General features: G+C 43.8%; 1 protein-coding gene across 3 annotated transcripts in view; it reads right to left on the bottom strand.

Moving 5' to 3' along the window:
* Window positions 1-23,151, bottom strand: part of LOC138567536 (uncharacterized) — a 364,380-nt gene that overhangs the window by 208,149 nt on the left and 133,080 nt on the right. The window contains exon 2 of one of the 3 annotated variants that reach the window (XM_069645821.1): window positions 19,485-19,741. In XM_069645821.1, coding sequence (XP_069501922.1) covers window positions 19,485-19,668 — 184 coding nt within the window. In that variant the 5' untranslated portion in view covers window positions 19,669-19,741. Of the gene's footprint in view, window positions 1-7,592; window positions 7,668-19,484; window positions 19,742-23,151 lie in introns of those variants that run through there. The other 2 variants (XM_069645823.1, XM_069645822.1) reach the window with 2 other exon arrangements.

Raw genomic sequence — 23,151 nt, 5'->3', positions numbered from 1 at the left:
GTATAAAAGGGTGTCTGCCCAGTGCTGGTGTGTAGGGAATTATTAGAAGCATATTCAGCTATCCATAATAGGTTGAACCAGCTTCCTTCAGCTTGGTGTAACATCCAACGCAGATACTGCTCGAGCGTCTGATTTGTCCTCTCAGTTTGACCATCCGTTTGGGGATGGTGACTGGTGGATAGCCAGATGTCGATCGGGGCCATAGAGCAGCATTTTCTCCAGAAGTTAGATACGAATTGAGTACCTCGGTCTGAGACCAAAACTGAAGGAAACCCATGGAGCTGTACGATACCTTCAAGAAATACCTTTGCCAGAGTGGAAGCATTTGGGAGCCCCTTAAGAGGAATGAAATGTACCATTTTTGAAAATAGGTCCACGACCACAAGAATAGTGTTAAACCCTTGACTGGGTGATAATTCAGTATTAAAATCGAGGGACAATGTGTGCCAGGGTGCTGGTGGGATTTCCAATGGTTGAAATAGCCCAGCCGGTTTCTGCTTGGATGGTTTTGAGCACACACTCCACAAGATAGGATGAATTGGATAATGTCTTTACCAATAATTTCGTTTTACCTTGGCTAGGGTTTTAGCGATTCCGGGGTGGCCCTCGATCAAGGAATCATGATAACCGGACATGACTTGTTCTTAAAGTTCTTGGTTTGGTAAGAATAAACGATTCCTGAAGTAGGGCAACTGATCTTTTATCATCTAATGTTCTCCTTGTGCACTCCACGCTTGTAATTGCTCCAGACTCATCAGGTTTTGGATTTCTTCATGTAATTCTTTCTGAGTTATGGTTGCTGTGATTCCTAGGTGCTTGTCACTCGGGATGATTGCTATTGGGTCAGGGGTCTGATACCCTTGCTCTTCCACCCCCATACGGGAAAGGGCATCGGCCTTCCTGTTTTTCACCCCTGGTCGAAATGTTATCACGTAGTCATATTCAGCAACAAAAAAAAAAAGAGTCCAACGTAGTTGTCGTGAGGATTGGGCCTTTGCCGTTTTTAGGTACTGGAGGTTCCGGTGGTCAGTTATCACGGTGATTGTGTGTCTTGCGCCCAAGAGGTAGTGCCACCATGCCTTAAAGGCTGACTTAATGGCCAGGAGTTCTTTGTCTGTGATAGCGTAATTGAGTTCAGGGGGTGTGAATTTATGCGACCAGAAGGCAACAGGGTGTAACTGGCCCGTTTCGGGGTCCTTTTGCGAGAGGGCGGCTCCCATAGCCATGCTTAAGGCGTCCGTTTCCACCAGGTATGGGAGATCAGGGCGAGGGTGGCATAAGATTGGGGCAGATGTGAATCTTGCTTTGAGTTCCTGGAAAACTTCCTCGGCTTCTGTTGTCCACTGGAACTTTTTGTTGCTTTTCCTTAGCAATGACATGATGGGATGCACGATTTGCGAAAATCCTGGGATGAACCGGCGGTAGAAGTTTGCAAAACCCAGCATACTTTGAACCCCCTTGAATGAATTTGGGGATGGCCAGTTCAGGATAGCATCTACCTTGTGTACATCCATTCGGATTCCATTCGGGCTGAGAATAAAGCCCAGGAATTCCACCTCGGAGACGTGGAATGAGCACTTTTCGAGCTTGGCGTAGAGCTGGTGTTGACGGAGTTTCTCCAATACGGATCGGACGTGTTTAACGTGGTCCTGCTTTGATGCGGAATATACTAGAATATCGTCGATGTACACTAGAGCACAGAAATCAATCAATTCCCATAGGACATCGTTCATGAAGTATTGAAATGCTGCAGGCGCGTTGCAAAGGCCAAAGGGCATTACTTGATATTCGTACAAGCCGTATTTGGTGCGAAAAGCAGTTTTCCATTTGTTCCCCTGTTTTACGCAAACAAGGTGATATGCCCCCCTCAAGTCTAGTTTTGTGTAGATTTGGGCATCTTTGACTTGATCAAGAAATTCAGGGATCAGTGGCAGGGGGTAGGGTTTTTTTACGGTAATCTGGTTCAGTGCGCGATAGTCGATGCACGTTCTCAAGTCCCCTTCCTTTTTCGGTACGAAGAATAGAGGACTGGCTGCTGGAGACTTCGAGGGACGGATGAACCCGTTGGCCAGCTATTGGTCAAGATAGGCCTTCAGGTGCTGGTTTTCTGGTTCCGTGAGTGCATAAATTCGCCCACAAGGGATTTGTGCGCCGGGTATCAGGTCGATTTGGCAATCGTATGGTCTATGCGGTGGCAGTGTATTAGCCTGTTCTTTCTGAAAGACATTGTGAAAGTCCTGGTATTCACTTGGTAGGGTGACGATTGCCACAGTCGCAAGCGTGGAGGTTCTGGTGTCTATTGGTTGTTTCTCTTGGCGATAACATGTGTGGGCACAAGTCTCGGGAAAGGCCAATTCTTTTGCTCGCCAATCGATTCGAGGATTGTGAGCTACCAACCATGGCATTCCCAAAATCAACCGGAACTGTGGTGCCTTAATAAGGTCGAAAACGATAGATTCTTGGTGTCCATCCTGGCACAGAAGGGTTAAAGCTGCAGTGCATTGGGATACTGGTCCAGAAGCTATTTCCGTGCCTTCGACAATGGTAACAGTGTCGGTGGTTAATTTAGGGCGTAACGGAAGCCCCATCTTTGCAGCAAGATCCTGGTCAATGTAATTCCCAACGGCTCCACGGTCAATGTACGCTCTTTCTGCGTGCATCCGAGATGGTTGTTGGCGATTGATCAAGACCATAGTGAAAAATGGGAGGTCTGTAGTTCACTTTCTTCGCTCGACAAGTGGACCCCTACACTTGCCGGGCTGGGGAGTTTTCCGATTCCTTGATGGTATCTTCCTTGTCCGTGGCCCCTACCGTCCTCCTCGGTGGCTTCGCAGGGCACTCTTTAAGGAAATTACCTCATCTTCCACAGTACAGACATAACTGCTGCTGTCTCCTTTTATCCCTTTCCGCTTTAGTCAAGGGGCATCTGACCCCCCTGATTTGCATTGGTTCTCCTGAACCTTCTGTTGTGCGGGCAATATTGTCCTTTCAACGCACATACATAGGGCGAGGGTCTGGTCTGGTTCGATCTGCTCTTTGGTCCTGCAACCTATGATCCAGTGGAACAACAAGGTCAATGAATTCTCAGCAGTCTTTCTGGGGGTTCACTACTTGTGCGAGAACATCCTTGAGCTCCTCCCGCAACCTCAGATGAAATAACCTGGTTCTCTTCTCCACTGTCCATTCTGCTTCAATTACGAGTCTATTGAATGTGGCTATGTATGTTAATAGGTCTTGATTCCCTTGGCGTAGGGACAGAAGTTCGTTGTCCAATGCCTGCCCATGAGTACGACGGGAGAACAGCTTTTCCATCTCCTGCTGAAAGCCCCTGAAGTCATGCAGCAAAGGATCGTCTTGGGCCACAAAGGGTACAGACCAGTCCGCAGCGCTACCACTCAGGTAGGATAGAACAAAAGCAACCTGCAATTGGTCATTCGGAAAGGCCCCTGGTCTACAAAGGAAGTGCAGGCGGCACTGGTTCATGAACGTTGCAAACCTCTTGGGATCCCCTGTAAATCGTTCGAGCGGGGCCAAGAGAACTGCCCCAGGAAGAGTTATCTGAACGGGATTGGCTGATGGTGCTGGCATTGAGGGCACGCTTCCCGGCAATGCTACATGCCCTGCTTGTGACTTGAGAGGTTGCTGGCTTAAATCATCAGTGCGTTCTTTGGCTACTATCAGCTCTCTCCTCAGGGTGTTGGTCTCCTGCCTGGCTGCATGTACTTTGGAACGTAGCTGCCCCAACATGTGGGCTAACTGGTCGGTTTCTGACGTTTCCATGATGCCCAGGTGGATTTTGATGTGAGGCTTTGTGTTCTGTAACGCTCACCTGGTATCCACGGGGACGTCACTCATCCTGTTCTGACCTCTTACGACCTCAAACCCTTCCCTGGAGTCTACACGACTGGACACTGGGCCTGAAACACATGATTGGTAGAGTTTAACTCCCTATTGTCTCTGGGTGCTTGAACCCCTTCTTCCCCAGGGTCCAACCCTTCCCTTTGATCCACAGATCACCTTGTTTTCTTGGAAAGTGTGCTCTCCGTCCTGCTTTCAGCGCAGCGGCGCGTTGATTGATGCGGGCTCGTTGCTGCCTAGTTACTTCACTGGCAAGAGTCTGACAGGTAAGGTTAATGAGTCTTTTGAACAGTTCTCTAACTTCGTTCCTTTCCTTCCTTAGATGATGGCCGGCGTCCGGGGATGGCGACGTGCTGCTGAGATGAATAGCGCTGAAGGTGAGTGAGAGCGCGATGCGACCCTTTCGTATTTATATTGAACTGTGTTCTTTTTCAGTGTCTTTTAGGTGCCGCTACATTTTCAGCGTGGATGCCGGTTATGAAGAAGAAATGTGGTGAGTAAGCGCGGTGTGCGGCGCCTCTAGATGTTTTCACGCTAACCTGGAGTGTCTTTTCCCTCTTGCAGATGGATGAGAAGTTCCGGAGACAGAGTTCCCCCAGAGCGGCTAGGATTCAGGTAAGCGTTTGAAGCTCGTACAGTCTTTAAAAATAAGCGAAGATTTGCTGAATGCTTAATAATGCCTTTTTTCTTTTCTTTTCCCTTTTTCTTAGGAAGCGGCGTGCCAGGATGGGAATCACACCGCCGAAGATGCCCGCAGAACAGAAGGAGCAATGAATGATGGGCAGAAGCGCCGCAAGGTAAGGCTGTTCCTAACGGTGTTCTTGTTCTTGCAGGAGTTGAGCGCAGAAGAAAGATGCAGGTCTACTGGAGACCGATCCGAACACGGTGAGTGTCATGCTGCAGGTGCAGAAAACGCAAAGCATGTTTCTCAGCCTGGGCGTGGCTGAAATAGTCTCTGGGTATCCCAGGTGTCTCTGGGCTGAACCACACCCAAAAGACTAGACTGCACATGCAGTTCTGGGAACCGAAATATGTGGGGGCATCCATCTTGTCCCCATCAATGCACTACAAGTCCAATCCCCAATGTTATCCTATGGGAGTGAGTGAGTCTGGTGCCACAAGCGCCAAGTCTGACTCCAAGTGGGTCTTTGGAGGGATGGAGAGGCCCTTGAGGGCCATGTAGGTGATCGTGGCCTGGCTCCAGCCTGACATCTTGGAGGGCTGGGGACATGAGGGGCAGGAATCATGACATGCCCCATCCATTTGAGGTGGGTAGGAAGGGTCAACCCCCTATCTATTGCAACGTTCCCTGGTGGTCTAGTGTGCCCCCCAACCCCTCCCTCCACAACAACCCCACCAAAAAAAAGCATTTAAAAAAAAAATATATTTTGTTTTGCCCCTGCCCTAGGGGCAGATGGGCACATTAATGTGCCCCTCTGCCCCCAGAGGGTTTGGGGGGGCACCCCCTTTCCATTGCAAAGTTCCCTGGTGGTCCTCTCCCCCTCACCCCAAATGGATGGGGGGGCATCTCATGTACCCCTTCCTAGGAGCGGATTCCAATAGTAATCTGCCCCCAGGGGGGGCTACATGAGTTTCCTGCCCATCCATTTGGGGTGGCGTGGGGGTGAGGGCCACTCCCCTTTCCATTCCAACCTTAAATGGTGGTTTAGTGTGCCCCCCACCCACCACAACAACCCCACCAAAAACTTATTTTTAACTACTCTTCCGGGGGCTGATGGGCACATTAGTGTGCCCATCTGCCCCCAGGGTGGGCAAAACGTACTGGCCTATGCTTGGAGGCTGGAGGACGAGAGGGCTGCTTACATAGTAAGTGGCCCCCACAACCCCCCCCACTTCAAAAACAGATCCCTGGTGGTCTAGTGGCATTGCTGGGTGCAGATCGCTCAATCCCTGCCCAGCAATGCAACAAGGAACTTGTTGTTGGAAAGGGGAGGGTCTCCCCTTTCCAACGACACCTCCCTCGATCAAAACTGCATGAAAATGCCCGAGATCGAGGGAGGAACTTACCTTGCATTTCACTGCCGCAGCCAGAAATGGTTGCAGCTGCGAAATTTACATTCAGTGTCATGTCAGCACGTATTATGCATGCTGATGTGACACTGGAGGAAATCCAACCCCCGGGCCCTCCTCTTCACATAGCCCGGGGGTTGGATTTCAGTTTTGTGTGATTGCTGCTTTACAGTGATCACACAAAGAGAAGTTTCAAAAAGGACGAGGTATCTCGTCCTTGCCACTGTAGACGTAGTGCTGAGGACAAGACTCCTTGTCTTTGTTAAAATAACTGGATTTCAATAAATCATGCATTAGCCATTAAATCACTGTATTATCATGTCTCAAATTTATCAGTGACTTTCTATTTGCACATGGAACTCCTTAAGGAATTATTAATGTTTTCCATGGGTAACTTGTTCATTTTTAATGGAGAATACTATCGTCAAATGAGAGGGGTAGCGATGGGGGCTGCTTTTGCCCCATCAATGGCCAACTATTCATGGCACACTTTGATAACTCGCATACTTTACTACAATACACACTCTTCTCACATATATGCACTTGGAATCATTATATCGATGACATTTTTCTTATATAGGATTGCACCGAACAGGAAATCGCAGAGTATACATATTATTCTTAATAACAATTCATTTGGTCTAGAATTTGTAGGTCACACACATGCTTCTGAGATCGTTCCTTGATCTGACCATTAATATAAGGAATAACAACATTCCTACCAGGACCTTCTGCAAACCTACAGAGGTAAATTCAACTCTATTTGCCACAAGTTGTCACAAGAAATATGTGATCAAAAATATTCTGGTTGGTGAACTAATTTTGGCAAGACGCAATTGCAGCTGCATAAATTAAGAATGTATATGATAGATTTAGACAAAGGCTACACTGATGTGAAATTAAAATTGGCTGAATGTAAAGCAAGGAATAAACCAAGATATTGGTTAATCTTCAAGAAAGACAAGCAGACATTAAGACATGATGATCAAGTTAGATTACTTGGTATTGTAACAGCCTGTAACTGCTCAACATTTAATAAAAACATTAGCATTTATTGACCTTTGATAATAGTCTTCAACCTTATGTGGACGCCAAAGCACAAATGGTATACACGAAAGCACCAACAATACGCACTAAATTGTGTCCTAGCATTTTGTCGACAAACTTGTGGAACACTCCCGTCCCCTGCACACCCTAATGTTGTAATAACAACCAAATAACCATGTGATTTCAAGTATTGAAGCTTTATAGCTTGGTGATGTAGTCACCAGTGAATTTCATTATCCCAAAATAGGATTTTTAAGTAAAAAGAAACAATTCAACATAACATTTATATACACTTATAACAAAATAATTAAACTATAGACAAATCTTTCTTAACATGATTAGTGATTCAAATTGTAACTATTTCCTCATAGTTGAATTAAACCAATCCCTCAGAATTCAATTTGTAGAACATAGACATTTTGCACTCCGTACAACTTCAAAGTCCAACTTTTTCTGTGGTGTATGATGTTTCAAAAGTTTTTAAAGTGCAATATCCTTTACGCGTTTTAGGGAATTGTCTCCCCTTCTTCAGAAGGTGTCTACCCAAGTTTATCTTTTGTCCGTAACTCTACATGAAATCTTAAATAGAAAGCAAACAGTATCATATTAGTATTCTTAGTAAAAGGTAATATCCATGGTTGTTCTTCAATAATCACCTGTTTGTATCTTTCACTTTTCTTAGTTTAGAGCACAAGTGCCAACTTGATTTATATTGCGTTGTCATTCCTAAAACGGGTAAGAAAGACTGAGTGTAAGTCTCAATGATAAAAAACGGGGGGATGCTCATTTAAAAACCACTTAATCAAATATGTCGCCTCGATAATTTCAATAGAAAGTAGATACCCATAATTACCTGAAGTATGGATTGGATGTAGCCAAATCAGGATATATAGTTTGACTTCTGCAGTATATGCGACTATGAATAGTCTTGTGTCCTTTGAATGGTCATGAAGGCGCTTTTATAAGCAGATCTAAACCTGTAAAATTAAAAAGCCTATATTGCTATTCTTGTATAATTTAAATTAGAATCCGAGAATTATCATCAAAGCTGCAATTATTTATATGTAGGAGTCACCAAGTGGTACCCTATCCGGATAAGCAAATCTTACCATTTATGCATAGTGTTCTCTAAAATGATGTTCCTTAGAAGACTCCGAATCTCATTAGATGTATCGTATGGATTGTCTAAAAAATCTGCAAAAAATTTGAGAATTTCTAAGGACATCTATTCCAGGTAATATTGTTATATTAGATAATAGTATGTGCTTATTAAACTCAGTAGGGGTAACTACATTGTAATGAGGTAGCAACGGGCTTACCTGTGCTAGTACTCTCCCAACGTAATGAATGGGCCTTCAATTGCGGGTACATGCTCTTCTTAAGGTAATACCTGAAATTATAATTAAGTGTTCAGCCTTCTGTGTTTTTTAAACGAGAATCCCATCTAGCTGTGCTAATTTACATATGGATATCGAGATACATTCCATCTCAAAACAATGGAGCTTACCTGAGCGAGAACTCTCATCAGCAGTTAATCACGAATGATGCTCGAAAATGGCGTGGCAAAGATGGCCGCCGTTATAATTATGTGCCGTCATGACGTAATTGCGTGAGAACGCGATGACTTCAGTTTGTTTACATTTTGATAAGTAGCTAATTTGGGGGCTCGTGAAAGGTTCTCTAGTGAATATCTTAACCCAAAAGGGTATATAGACCAGGAACGGTGTCAAATACAATAAATATAATAAGGAATATCAGATTCCTTCACTGATTCAGTTTATTTAGGGACTACTCAGTCCAATACTCCTCTGGTGATTAATGAAGAAGTCCAGTTATGCTCACAATCTGGAATTTGTAAAGACACTCGCCATGTACAAACAATTATTCAACTTTGTTCACAGTTTGCTGTTTACAGGTCTACTTGACACATAGTAAAGAAATATATATTTTTTTAAAATATTTTTTTTTAAAGGGGTTTTTTTTTAACGTTATTTAGACAGAAAACAACTCCACTTTTCTCCCTTACTGTATTGGTTCCATCTAGGTATGTCTGTGACCCATATGTTCATTACCACTGATGTTTTGAGAACATATTTCTGTTATTCAAATTTCCTAATGTGTATATCACAACCCACTTGTATGTTATCTTATCAAATTCAACATGGTTAAAATGGCAAATCAATTGCCCCAGAATTGGGCATTTTAAAAAAAAAAATGCTTTATTGATTGTATTGGGCATTTAGGAATTGCTTTATTTATCGTATTGGATACTAGATGTACATATGTTAGATAGAAATCTCTTAGGAAAGAACCCAGGTTATACTCTTCGTTCATTCCATTAGGAGCAAGGCTGTCAAATTTTTCGATCCAATATAATTTCCTCTGGCTCATGTGTCTGACATGGTTCCCTCCTCTGGGAGATTTTTTCACCTCTTCCAAAATGATCACCTTAAGTTGTGCAATGGTAGGTTTATTATCGGCAAAATGTCTTGCAACTGGAGACTTAATATTATTGGTACGTATCTTACTCTTGTGTTCATTACACCTTTCCTTAGCTTTTCTGATAGTTTGGACCATGTAGAAAATGCCACAAGGGCAACTTAAACCATATATGACTGATTTTGTGTCACATGTAGTGTAATCATTTAATCTGATTTTCTGTCCACTGTGGGGATGTCTCACATAGCTTCCTTTCATCACATTATTACAGTTACAGCAGTTTAAGCACGGTATGTGCCGGTTTTCTTCTTTTTCAAAGTTTTTGGAGCGTCAATCTTTGTTCTTTTGGCTTTTACTAGTTGGTCTTTGAAGTTTCTGCCTCTCTTGTACGCAATAAGTGGAGGTTTTGGGAATAATCTGTCCAGTTGTGGATCCATCTTGATAACTCCCCAATTTTTCTTAATTATTCTTGTGATGTGGTGACTTTGTGCTGAGTATCTTAAAGCATAGAGAAAAGGAATATCCTTAGATTTTGTCTTGTTGATAAGCAGATCCTTTCTTTCTAGTTGCTCAACTTTGGACTTAGCCTTTTTGATGATATCAAAAGGGTAGCCTCTTTTTTGGTATTTCTTGGTTAGTAATTGGTTCTCTTGCTGTGCTGTTGTTGTGTCGGACGTTATTCTCTTTATCCTTAAAAATTGGCTATATGATAAATTGTTCCTTAAGTGGTCAGGATGATGGCTCAAGAAATGTAGTGAATTATTAACGCCTGTTGGTTTGTGGTAGATATTGGTAATTAGTCTGCCTCCTTGTCCAATTTGTAGTTCCACATCCAAGAAGTGCAGTTTGGGTTCCCCCACCTCCATTGTAAACTTGATACAGTTGTGTAAATGATTTATGAAACCCAGGAAGGCATTCAAATCATCCTTTGATCCTCTCCAGACGACAAAAATGTTGTCTATGTATCTCTTCAAGGTTATTAAGTTATTTTGCCATTGTTGTGCATTCAATATGTGCATACTCTCTAGATGGAACATAAATAGATTGGCATAAGCTGGGGCCATTGATGAGCCCATCGATGATCCAGATGCTTGTAAATAAAACTGTGATTGGTTTCTGAAATAATTGTTAACCAGTATAATCTTGCTCAGCTCCAAAATGAAAGTTTTATTCGCTTCACAACTGTTGTTCAATAGAGACCACTCAAGTGCCTCCAGTCCATCCTGATGCGGAATTGATGGAGACAAAAACAAGTTATGAAGGATCTGAAAAGGATGAATTTCACTAAAACCAAGTATTACGACGTCAGAAGACGACAAAGTGAAATAATTAAAGATTTAGCGAAGGATCGCAGTTTAACTATAAAACCTGCAGATAAGGAAGGGGCGATTGTCCTGATGGACACAACTTACTATGACAGCAAGATTAATGAACTTTTGGAAGATGACAATACATACATCAAAATCAATACATACGCCACCCGGTGTCCCACTCCTCCGAAGACCCAATCACCAAGGTGATCCTGCTTCACTGGTCCAGCCCCAGGAACTGGATCCAAAAGCGATGCCTGTGTCCTGTCCATCTGGATGACAGATCCCCAGGCACTAGCGGATGAGACACCTTCTGGTTTCTCACAGTAAGTGCATTTATTATAGAGCTCTGGTGCCCTGATGTCAGTTGACACGAATTTGCCAATATGCAATCATGGCAAATATACTTACCCAATTCTCTCTTCTTTCATCCTCTGAATCCTCTTCCCTCAAACCACTTTGTTGCTTATACTTCATAAAATTTTGAATATTTGTTGTGATGTTAACTTTGTTCTGTAATAATCATGGAATATTCACAGCCTTAATTTGAATTGGTTCAGTTTAGGGTTTTGAACAATTAAACAAAACCTGTGGAATATTGCCTTAAAAAAGCCCATAGAGGAAAGCCCACAGGGCAAAACTGGTGGCCATACAGTTGGCAGTTCTTTTGTAACTTTTGCTTAATTGCTAACATCACCCATGACTTTGATAAAGAAATGGTGCCTTGTTGTAAAAGGGCACGTGTTGAGCGATGGGTACAGATGTACTCTGATCGTAATAAGACACTAATTGGAAGACCATAAACACTTCATGGCTACTTCTGTTGTGCAGACTCCAAACACCTTTTGAGATGTATCGGTTAGTACAGTTTCCTAGCCGGGATGATTTTGGGGAGTACCTTATTAAATTTTGCATCGCAGCACACTATACACAACATTGTGCAATCATTTGCCACTTTAGGCTATTGTCCTCTGACTGTCAATAAATGTATTTCCATCAGCTCGGAGGATACTCCTTAAAGGGTGTTAAATGCAGTCGAACATGGAATATCACATGGCTAAAGGAAGACATCAATGAATTGCCTTTATCATGCATCTGTCCTGAAAGGTATATAAGTTCATGTAAGATGTGACTCTTGTTCCCATCTACACCCCCCAACCACCATTTATAACGTTTGTGTCATAGAAGAGGGATTTTTACTAATTCAGAGAAAACCCCATGACGAGAAGCAAACTGGTTGTGTTTTTGTAAAGCAATGCAGGTCTCTGGTGCCTTTGGGCTTTTTCTCAACCAGTTGCAAAAGTAGGTCTCAATTTAAAAACACTGGCACCTGTGTACTGAGTAATGCAAATGGACAATTTCCAAAAATGCTGATCACAAGCCAAAAAGGTCAAGCTTATAGTGGCTTTTACTCACTACAAGCAGAGAAAGGGACGTTGGTTCCTCCTTATTGGAAAGTATAGGTAGGCATCCTGCAGGTCTAATGTAGGTGTGTTGCAAGGGGTGATATAAGGGAAATGTACCATTTGGGTGATACAATACAATGTTACCATTTTGATTAATTGCTCAATTACCAGAAATGCATTTAGTCATTTTCTTCCTTATCTCCTTTTACCTACAGAAAAAGATGTTCAAACCACTCCTCCAATGTTCTAGAGGCAGGACCCTTTAGCTAGGTTCCTCAGGAAAAAGTCCCCCAGCATTTTGACACAACAAACACAGATGGTACTTTGACACAAAAAGTCACATTAATGAGTAGCTACCGCAGTCTCTCGCATTCCATTTGAGATATCTTCTCAAATTGGTATGAAATCTTGCACAATCACTCCTAAAGGAATGACCTGCATGAGGCATTGAGGGCAGTTGATGCATGGATCTACAGCAGGCACAGAGCCTCTGCCACATAGTCTGGAGGAAGAAAATTCATAAAAATCCCTCTAGAACTGCAGGGTTAGTTCCTTCGTTTGCATACTCGACTTAAGAGTAATGCATTTGCCCCATGGTGCCGGGTAACAAATATTTACCAGTGCTTTCTGTAAAAAGTTGCATGTAACCATAAGCACACTTCACATTTTGTGCAAAGTTGCCACCCAAAGGCCAGCAATGCACAGCAAAATATGTATTTGCCCTTTACTGAAATGCCTCTTTGCAGTATTTGTCAAATAGAGTTTTCAAACATCCCCATACTCGTCGGCAAGGTTGAGTACCATGCACATTGTACTCCCCTCTTCATACAATCGCCTCTACAATGCAAGCGGTGTAGTAGATTTTGCAAGCCCTGCAATGACTGAGTATTGAATGTGGGCAATCCCCTCTTATTTGTACTTTTGGTTGCCTTGTTTCTCCCTGAGCTGCCTGTGTGCTTCCCCGTCCTCTCAGAGTTTTTGATGGTGGAGATTTCCGCCTACAAGACCACTCCCTGGCCCTGATTGGTTTGATCTCACCTCTGTGAAACAAGGTCCGTGATTGGCTCCTAGGATCCCCTAGTCATCACTGTAGGGCAGCTTTGCCCATTGCAGTCCCCGTGGGAAAGGATCCTCAAGGCAAAGGGCAATTACCAAAGAAGCAGCCCCGATAAGTGTCTGCAGGTGTCAGCAGGGGAAGCAGACTACCACCCACTAATAAGCATAATCGCCATCCAAACCCAGGCTCCACACATATTCTAACAAAGACCCCTCTGTGCCCCCTGACCCCTTTACCCCACGCTGCGCTCAAGAACAGGTAAAACAGTGCTCAGCAGCTTATCCCCCGGATGCAGTGGCAAGTCCTGCCTTTTCCCCAAGCAGCTGCCAACAAGCTATATCTCTTGATCCCACCCTGACTTTTCGAGGTGGTTGCCAAGACATAATTCCACCCACGAACAGCATAAGCAGCATCGGATAGTTTCCACATGTGAAAAAGAGAGGACCAGAACAGCTGTCAACCTGCGTGAACAGACAGGGTAGGGAGAGCTACTGGTAGTAATTGCTATGTTAATGCTCACCCCATCCTAAACCACCACCTCCTGCAATAAGTATTTCATCCACTAAACATACACACCTAGGACACCCTCTGAGGAAGCCAGTGTGCACCCAACCTACACCTCTACACGCCTACACTGAAGCGTCCACTGTATGGTGATACTTAGGCCTTTTCTTCCACGGTCTAGGAATCTCAAATCTAGGTGTGTTTTTCCAATTGACTGCCATGTTGTGAAACCTAGGCCTTTTCTCCCACTATCTAGGAATCTCAAATCTAGGTGTGTTTTCTCATTGACTGCCATTTTGTGAAACCTAGACCTTCCCCCCACTATCTAAGAACCGCAAGTCTAGGTGTGTGTTCCCATTGCCTGCCACCTGTGCATCCTAGGCCCTCCCCTTACCCAAGAACACCCAGCTACCACTGAAAGCAAGTAACGATAGCCAGATAACTGCCCAAGTTAACTAGGAACCCCTCATCTACTTCCCATATCCAACTGCGCTGCCCTCTTCCAATGCGTAATACCCCGCCAGCGCCCCACTTAGACCTTCCATCCATTGATAGAGGAACACCAGAACCTAACCCACTAATTGGACAACCACCCATAGAGGGAATTCAGCTATCACATCGCAAGAGAATAAGATTCAAAATCATCCAAACCACACAAGGCCCTTCAGGCATGCTACTGCCCCTGCAACCTCAATACCCAAACCATCCGACTAGCAAGGACTACAGAATGCCCCGACACAGAGTTGGACACCACCAAAGAGAATGGGAACAAGGAACAAACCTAGACGACAATTACAAAATCACACTCCATAACTGCTTCCCTGACAACTTCAAGTGCTCACAAACAAACAGGAAAAACAAAATAGGAGGACTGGTGATCGCATACAAGGAACACCTGAAAATTAGAACTGAAGAACCAATAAGCATCAAAAACTGTGAATCCCTAATACTTCGCCTAACAGCAAACCCAAAAACAAACCTCAAATTCATCTTGGTATACAGACCACCGACATACAATGCAACCTTCGTGGATGCCTTCACTGAAGCCATCACCAACCTAGCCATTGAGCAGGAACACCAGATAATCTTTGGAGACTTCAACATCTGGTTTGACGAAGAAACCGCTAACACACAAAAATCACTACATCAGCTAGTCAAAGGAGCAACCCGCGCTACGGGACATACACTAGATGCAAACTTCGCCAACAAAAACCTCATCACCACGGCACCACCAATAAAGGTCCTCTGGAGCGACCACCTCACCATCCCCTTTGTGATCATGCTAGCCACATCAACAGCCAAACAAATGGATCACCAGAACAATAGACGAGATCTCCAGAGAAAAACCTTTCACCCCATCCCGCAAAAGAGCGACAGAAAAATGTTTTACCCCACTACCCAGCGCCATGAAAAGATAAAACAGGAAGCGTCAACTAGAATGGAGGAAAATAAATTCCAAGTGAAGAAATTACAATTCCAATGAGAAATCCACTCAAACAAAAGGAAAATCCATGAGGCCAAAAAGAAATACTATGACAACAGAATCACCAAAGCCGCCAACACCCAAAAAGAAATGTTTAAAATCAAACGAAATGAGAAACCCCTGGCTGCAACAACACACTCATACCTTCACTGAAATTATGCAAGAGCCTTGCAGACCACCAACCTAGCCCTAATATGGATTAAATCCTTCCTAACAAACAGAGGAAAAAAAAGTATGGATCAAACCTTTGAAATCCACTCCAAGAGAATCTTACTGTGGAGTACCACAAGGATCCTCCTTATCCCCATTGCTTTTCAACATATACGTGACGCCATTAATCAAGCTCATTAAAAAACATGCCTCACATGGGGATGCAGTGATTATATCAAATATAAAATAACAAATTAAATTACAACAAATACAAAAACAACGAAAGCTAAAATAACTAATTTGGGGAAAAACTAGAAAGGGGGTTGGGAGTGGGAATAGTGGTTTTGGCGATGGGGGAAAATTTTAGTTAAAAAAAAAGAAAAAAGGGGGTGGATTTTAGGTAGGACCCCCTGCCCCCCGAAAGCAACAAAAAAGAAATGTGTTATTTTGGTATTAGTTGTTTTGCATTCGTTAAAATTTCATTTGTTGTTTTGGTATTCAATGAAATTGCATGTAACCCCCAGCATAATACAACTACGCTGATGACACACAGATCGTTCACAAAATACAAGATACACAGATAGGAAACTCAATGCTGGAAGGCTGCTTACCAGAACTCTATGGCTGGATGAACAGTCACAGCCTCAAACCCAACCCGGGCAAAACAGAAATAATGATCATATCCAATCAATCACTACATCCCATGGCCGACGGAACTAGGAACAGCAACGACTCCATCAACAATAGTAAAGAACCTGGGAATCTCGATGGACATTGAATTAACACTTGAGACACAAGTAAACGCTATAATCAAGAAATGTTTCTTCCTCCTACACACGGTAAAAAGGATACTACCGCTCCCCTTTTTCACCCACAAAATACTCACCATCATCACACTCATTATGTCCAGAGTAGACTACGCCAACAGCCTATACCTAGGAATGCCAGAACGACTATTAAAGAAACTTCAGCGCATCCAAAAACGCTGTGGCCAGACTCATGCTCAAAATACCATGAAGAGAACACATTACCCCAGAGCTGAAACTGCTACACTGGCTACCAATTAAACAGCAAATAAAGTTCAAAGCGATGTTCATTACGCACAGAGCAATCCATGGCCAAGGAGCAGAGTTCCTAAATGAGAAAATAACTGTCTACCATCCGGCAAGACCACTATAATCAAGCAACGGCATTCGCTTGGAACCAAAACCATACAATAGAAGAACATTTGGAGGATCATCTTTCTCTCATCTGGCAATAATAACCTGGAATGGCCTACCAAAAACACAAGGGATCATCTGTAATTCAGAAAACTACTCAAAACTTGGCTCTTTGCTCCAGAACCAGAAGCAAACTACTAGGAAGCATAGACACAGCGAGACACAAGAATCCCAAGGAGTAACCCATGACCCCTAACTTAATCTCCCCCAACCGCGGGGCGGGGGGGACGTCCCAAACACCCATGTCCACATATAGCTAGTTCACAGAGGAAAACTAGATAGTTAAGGACCCCACACGGGACGGACAGGGAGTGACCAGAACCCTCTAACCCAAACATTGCCAATCCCAGGGCGGGGGATACGCCTACATCAGCCAGATACACATACCACTAGTGTAACACAGAGGAAATCTGTCACTCCTCAACATGCCTGCCAACTAGGCGGACAGAATACAATACCAAACATACATGATAATCATAGATGTTGAGTGCAGAAACGCCAAGTTAAAAGGGTAAGAAAAAAAACCTGCTAACTGAACTCTAAAACCTCAACCTTCCACATACACTTCTCATTCAGAAACCCACACAACCACTTCTCTGCACAGCAATCTGCACATACTTCAACACATTACAACAGACAAAAAACACATAACTCAGCAAAACAGCAGACTGGGAAGTCGCACCGACCCGAAAAGCACACTTAAGCTCAGCAAACGGTGCAAACCGAACTGAAGCTGCCAACATCAAAACTCTCCCTTTCCTATTCCCACTACACCCTACTAACCTCCCACTCCCGCACTTTTCGGAGCCATCAGAGCGCCGGGGGACCACTCCGGTGGTGACAGTGTGCGGTCAAATACCTTTAACATTAACATATCAGTCAAAAATGTAACCTGCTGGTGTGGTCTTTATGGGAAGGACCTTGTAAATCCCAAGCACTGATAAAACAACCCCTGATCAAATCCTAGAGAAAGCACTGGGCCCACCTCCCCTTTAATCCTTTGTATTTCAGCATGGGTATGAGAGTGGAACATGCTTGCTCCAGAAAAAATAAGATGGCTAAGGGCCCATTTTCGAGTCTTGCAAAGGGTTATAAAAAAGTTGCTAGACAGGTGTAAAGGTTTTATGCCCGTCTTAACACCTTTTTTAAGTTTTCTAGGGGATTTGGGTGTTGTTTAGATGTGAAGTGGGGGCACTTAATAGATGTCTGTTTATGCCTTTCATTTCCACTTCACAGCCAAAAAACGACGTGGTTGTATGCACGTATGACATTTTCATGCTGTCGTAAAACCAATGGATTCCTCTGGAATCAGTCTGTGTTTAACAAATTCTAAAACCAGGCGGATTATATAGGAATGCATTGGAAATATCTCCAGCAATCATAAATTGCTTGGAGAATTTACATTAATGCAAAAAATAATATTAAACGGGAACTGCCACGTTTAACACCTTTTTTTCACTACATCTTGGAAATGATGTAACTTACATGGAGACAACCACTGTATTGCACTAAAGTCTAAACAGAGCCAATATCCTCTGTGCTATTTCAACTGTTTTTCGAAATTAGACCCTTAATCCTGCTCCGACTCCCAATCTTAAATTCAAATTCAAGAACATATTTGCAGACTGGCTTCATGTCTCATGTCACAAGTTGACAGATTCTTTCAATAATATATTGGCAGATGTAGACAATCAAAATCAACTGAGATTCTCCCCTCCTGCAAACTTCCCAAAACGACACTTCACTACCTCTACTAGAAAATAATCAACTGGGATCATACAACAGAAACCCAACTCATCTTACTTGGGCGAGGTGAAGGAAGAGAGAGAGTGCAAAGTATTTGGGTGGAGCATTGAGCAAGGACCTGCCTAACGTGTGTATGGACTGCGCCAGTGACAGTCGACAATGGGAGTGGGGCATCCTAATCATTCCTAGAAGAAGGTTTCTTGGGCATGTTTTCAGACTCAGAAGACCTCAAATGAACTGATGTTTCTGATCAGTATACCTCAAATAGTTTGGCAAGAGCATTCAGGTGGTGAACTCTGGTTTCTCAGTCCTCAGTAGCCCGAAACAGCCACACACTGTCCAGGAGCAAGAGGAAAAGGCATCGGGAATGCCTACATTTCAATATGTGTCATACATTTACTGGAGTCCCTATTTTGTTATCTTTCCACAACCCGTCACCGCTTCCTCTTCCTCCACAGACTAGGGTCTGGATACCCCTAAAGAGGGGACACAATACGCCAACTTCCAGACAAAGGCTGGCGCTCCGAGTGCATACGTTGGGGATATGGTACAGTTAAAAGCTTTGTTACATAACATAACACAGCTTGAAGGACGTTCTTTCCTTAGAAAACTGCAAGGTTACTGCCCCTTCTCAGAGGAAAATGAAAATAAGGAAAGGGGAAAAATTTCTTCACAACATTCAGAAAAGTGCAGGTAAACGTGGCATATTTAAAGGGAATAAACACGTGAATTCACTGTGCATGAACCAGATTTCCAAGCTCCTCGTGCACCGGAGGAAAAAATAAATAAATAATGGCTCCCTTGACGCCAAGTGTTCTCCCAGCATACAGGATTAACTGCCAATAAAATATTTGAAGAAGGAAAAAGTCCTTTTCTATGAACACGACAAGGTCTTTTTTTTTAATGATTTTATATTTTTGATATCTTTTCAAAAAGGGACTCGTCGTCCAACCTCGAAGCCCTAAAGTATTTTAGGTTAACAGATCTGGTGGCAATCCATCGCTGAAAAGCCCCTTTATGGAAATATTTCCAACAGCGGACATAGAAGGTAAGACCAGTAGAGCTAAATATTAGTTACACTGTACAAAATCTTACCAACGTTTGGTTTACGACATGCAAGAAATAAGGAAAGAAGGAAGCCAGTGGATCAATAATAGAGAAAGAAAAGTAATCTGTAATAATAAAATACGGAATTACCTTCACTGCCCCCGTACAATTTTTTAAGTAAATTACCTTCTTGCAGTTCAAAGGTTACGAATGCCACGCCGGTTTCCTGAGTAGGATACAGCAACTCCATCACTTCCCCACCTCCATTCCTTGGCCTCAGGAAGTGAATCATCAGCTTATCATACATCCGGTCGACGGGCTTGAGGTTCGGGACTTTGTGAACACGGACCTTCTTGCAATCCCATGCCATCCTGGCACAGATAAGAGCATGCAGCAACCTATCCCACTGCTCTCACCCAGGGTCAGTCCGAGTAAATTGACAGCTGAAAATGAAATGCAATAAGTTAACAGCATTTTTGGATCCTGTGTCCGGACTTAACTATTTTTTTTTATTTAAATCTTTTTATTAATTGAGAACAAAAAATACAATAAAGGCAAATAATAACAAACGCATACAAAGGTCATAGGGCCCCTTTCCAGTGCCAAGTATTTGCCATGGCCACATGCAGCCAGGCCATTCTCAGCAACCAAAGCAAGCAAAATACATAAAAACATATAGGAACAAGCCCCGCACCCGCCAACCACCTCACCAGAAAAACCCTAGAGTAACACCCCCTGTACCCCATATTGGAACATATAACAAACTACTGGGGGAAAGATAAAGCATTGGACGCATTAAGCAACAATTCTTCACAGTTTAGAGCTCTACAGCCATCTATCTGCCCCTCTTGCCAATTCCTTTAAATCCCTGCCCACATAGCATTACCAACGTAGAGAATGTAAAGGGGTATGACTCAGTCATCTATATTTCATTCTGCTAATCAGAGAACCGAGCAACCATTCATCCATTGCGGTGAAGCGGCTCATGCATCTCTATGCCCAGCGTGGTCTATTAGGTGTTTCCCCTCACTAGGCTCTCCTCTCAGTATATGCCCAGCTTGGCCTATAGGTTACTCCCCCCACTTCGCTTCCCTCTCAAAATAGTGTCAGAGGGTATCAACTGTTTTGCTCAAACAGTTCCCATAGTCGAGCTGCTCTTTCCGTCCCCGGTGATTTATATATACCTGTCTTTCATTTGCACATAGCCTGGAGACCAATCTCTCCTACATACTGCTATACAGCCCCACATGGGACTGCCACTTGGGGAGGATGGCTTTGTGAGCAGCGAATAACATGATATGCAACAACCTAACGCATTATTATCATCGTGCCACTCCTCCACGTCAACTCTGAACAACATGGATGCGGGTGCCAATGTCGGGACGCCCATGAAATCTTATTCAGCCCGTGCAACACTTGCACCCAGAACTCTCAAATTACTGGGCATGACCAAAATAAATGCCCTATCGTGCCGTGCTGCCCACACCCTCTCCAGCAGTACCGGGATGCAGCAATCCTCATTGCGAACATCTTGACGAAAGAATAATAGTAGTGATGTATAATTTCAAATTGTATTTCCCCATGCCAATATTATACGAGTTGTCTTTGATCTATGAAAAATATGCGTCAATGTCTGCCCTATCCAATTGAATGTCTAGATCCTCAGCCCACTGCTTTGCCAATATGGCATTTCTCCCCAAGTTGTTCGCATACAAAGAAGAAAGATAGATTTAGGTTTAGGTAAGGCAGTAGAGTCTGATGCCAACTCTGCTCCACAGCTCAATGGCTCATGAAAGAAAGTAGCATCTGTGGCGCGATGCACCAAGCAAGCAGATGGCACCAGGTTTAGAGTAACCCTGGCCTCAGCAAAATGTATCAGAGTTGCTTCATCAATCCAGTCCATGATACACATGTGGCGCCAATCTTCCAATATGACAAGTCGTTGCAGTCCCCCTGCGCCAGTAACAACAAACGCTCGGAGGCTGAGCCATGGTGGAATCGATTCAGTGGCCACTCCTATCTTTTTTAAGCAGATGTGACCAGTACAAAAGAGACAACCGCACAATAGGGTGTTTTTTTAATATATTGTGGAATACGAGCGCAGGGGAGAGCAATTGTCTCCTGAGAGGTTAGAGGGTGCAACCTTGCCAATTCCACAAGTCTCCAGCTCCGTTCATCTTCCAGATTCAACCACTCTTAACCCAACATGCCTGTGCGGCCAGGAAATCCTGCGTAGTCGACTGCAACACGGTGGCTTTCAATCAAGCTTTCTCATGCCTCCAAATAAATCTATCTAGATCCCGCCACATATGCCGATCCATAGGGAAAGGGATCTTCTGTGCCAGGTAGACTAGTATTGGAAGGGAATTCATTTTAATTGCGTTAATCCTCCCAGAGAGGGATAAAGGTAGGAGGTTCCACCTGAGGAGATCTGCTTGTATTTTAGACAATATTGCAGGGTAGTTATTCGGGACCAGCTGTTCAGGCAGTGCGCTAATGTGTCTCTCTAGATACTTATTGCATTGCATCTGCAATTTGAACGGGGCATCCCACACCGGATCCCTGGGCACATCAACTTGTAAGGGCATGACTTCCGATTTATCATAATTAACCGTGTAGCCTGGAAAAGGGCCAAAATCCTAGGTTAAATGTGCGGTAGAGTCTGCCGCCAATTTGACAGATATAATAAAACGTCATCTGCATACAGTGAGATACAATGTTCAATCACTGCTCGGACTATGTCCTCTAACTCAGTATCTAACCGGATCCTAGTCGCTAGCGGCTTGATGGCCAAGGCATAAAGAAGCAGAGACAGTGCGAATGGAGACAAAGTATACCCATTCGTGACAACCGATGCCTGCAGGTTTAGATAAAGTAATCTGAACGTATCCCAAAAAAATCCCTCGATGCCGAAAACCTGCAAGACTGAGATAGTCCCCACAAACTTTGCCAAAGTTTTTTCGGCATCTAGGGATAGCACTAAATCGTCCCGATCTGCCTTGCTGGCGATAACATTCAACAATCGCCTCACATTGTCCCTAGAGTGCTTATTACATGCAAGTTCTGTCTGGTCTAAATGGGCCAGTGTGGGCAGAACATGCTCCAACGAACACGCCAGACATTTAGCCAAAATCTTTATATCAGCATCAAGAGAGATAGGTCTATTTGCGCTGCACTCCGCAGGATCCTTGCCGGGCTTGGGGGAAACTATGATATTAGCAACCAGCATGGAACTCTGAAGAGAGCCCGCTTCTCTCGCCTCATTAAAGACTGCTGTCAGCCTGGGTCTCAGTAGCTCGGCCCAGGCTTTATATAGATCAATCAGGAGGCGACCAGTAACTTTTCCTTTTGCCAGCCCTGCCACAGCAGCCGCCATCTCGGCCTCTGCAAGCAAGGCATTCAGGATGAGAAAATCTGCTGCAGATGCTGGCAAAGTTTGCGCAGAATATCCAAAGTCCTGCCGTCTACAATCGCAGGTGGACTGGCATATAACTCATGGTAAAACTCAAAGCAGTCATTTATACCTAAAATGCCTGAAAGCATAACGCCTGATTTTGCCTTTATCATATTGAAAAGTTGAGCACGCTGGCGGCCCTTCAGTGGGATAGCCATTGGACACAAGGGCCGATTTCCATCCTCAAAAAAAAGACTGAGGGCATTTGAAGAAAAGGGTCTGTGTTTTGCCCATTCGTATAATCTCCCTGCAAAGATTTTTAATTTTGTCCAAATGAGAGGGATCCGTAAACATCTGTATCCGCCCCAATTGTTGCAGTTCTTCAAGTAATGGTCTCTCCTGCTGTGTTTGTGTTGATATGCCCATCTACAAATACATTGCCCTCTGAGAAAGGCCCTG

Source organism: Ambystoma mexicanum, chromosome 2p, assembly GCF_040938575.1.
Source record: "Ambystoma mexicanum isolate Mex_15411 chromosome 2p, UKY_AmexF1_1, whole genome shotgun sequence".
NCBI classification, from domain to species: Eukaryota; Metazoa; Chordata; class Amphibia; order Caudata; family Ambystomatidae; genus Ambystoma; species Ambystoma mexicanum.
This window is presented reverse-complemented; position numbering and strand designations above follow the sequence as displayed.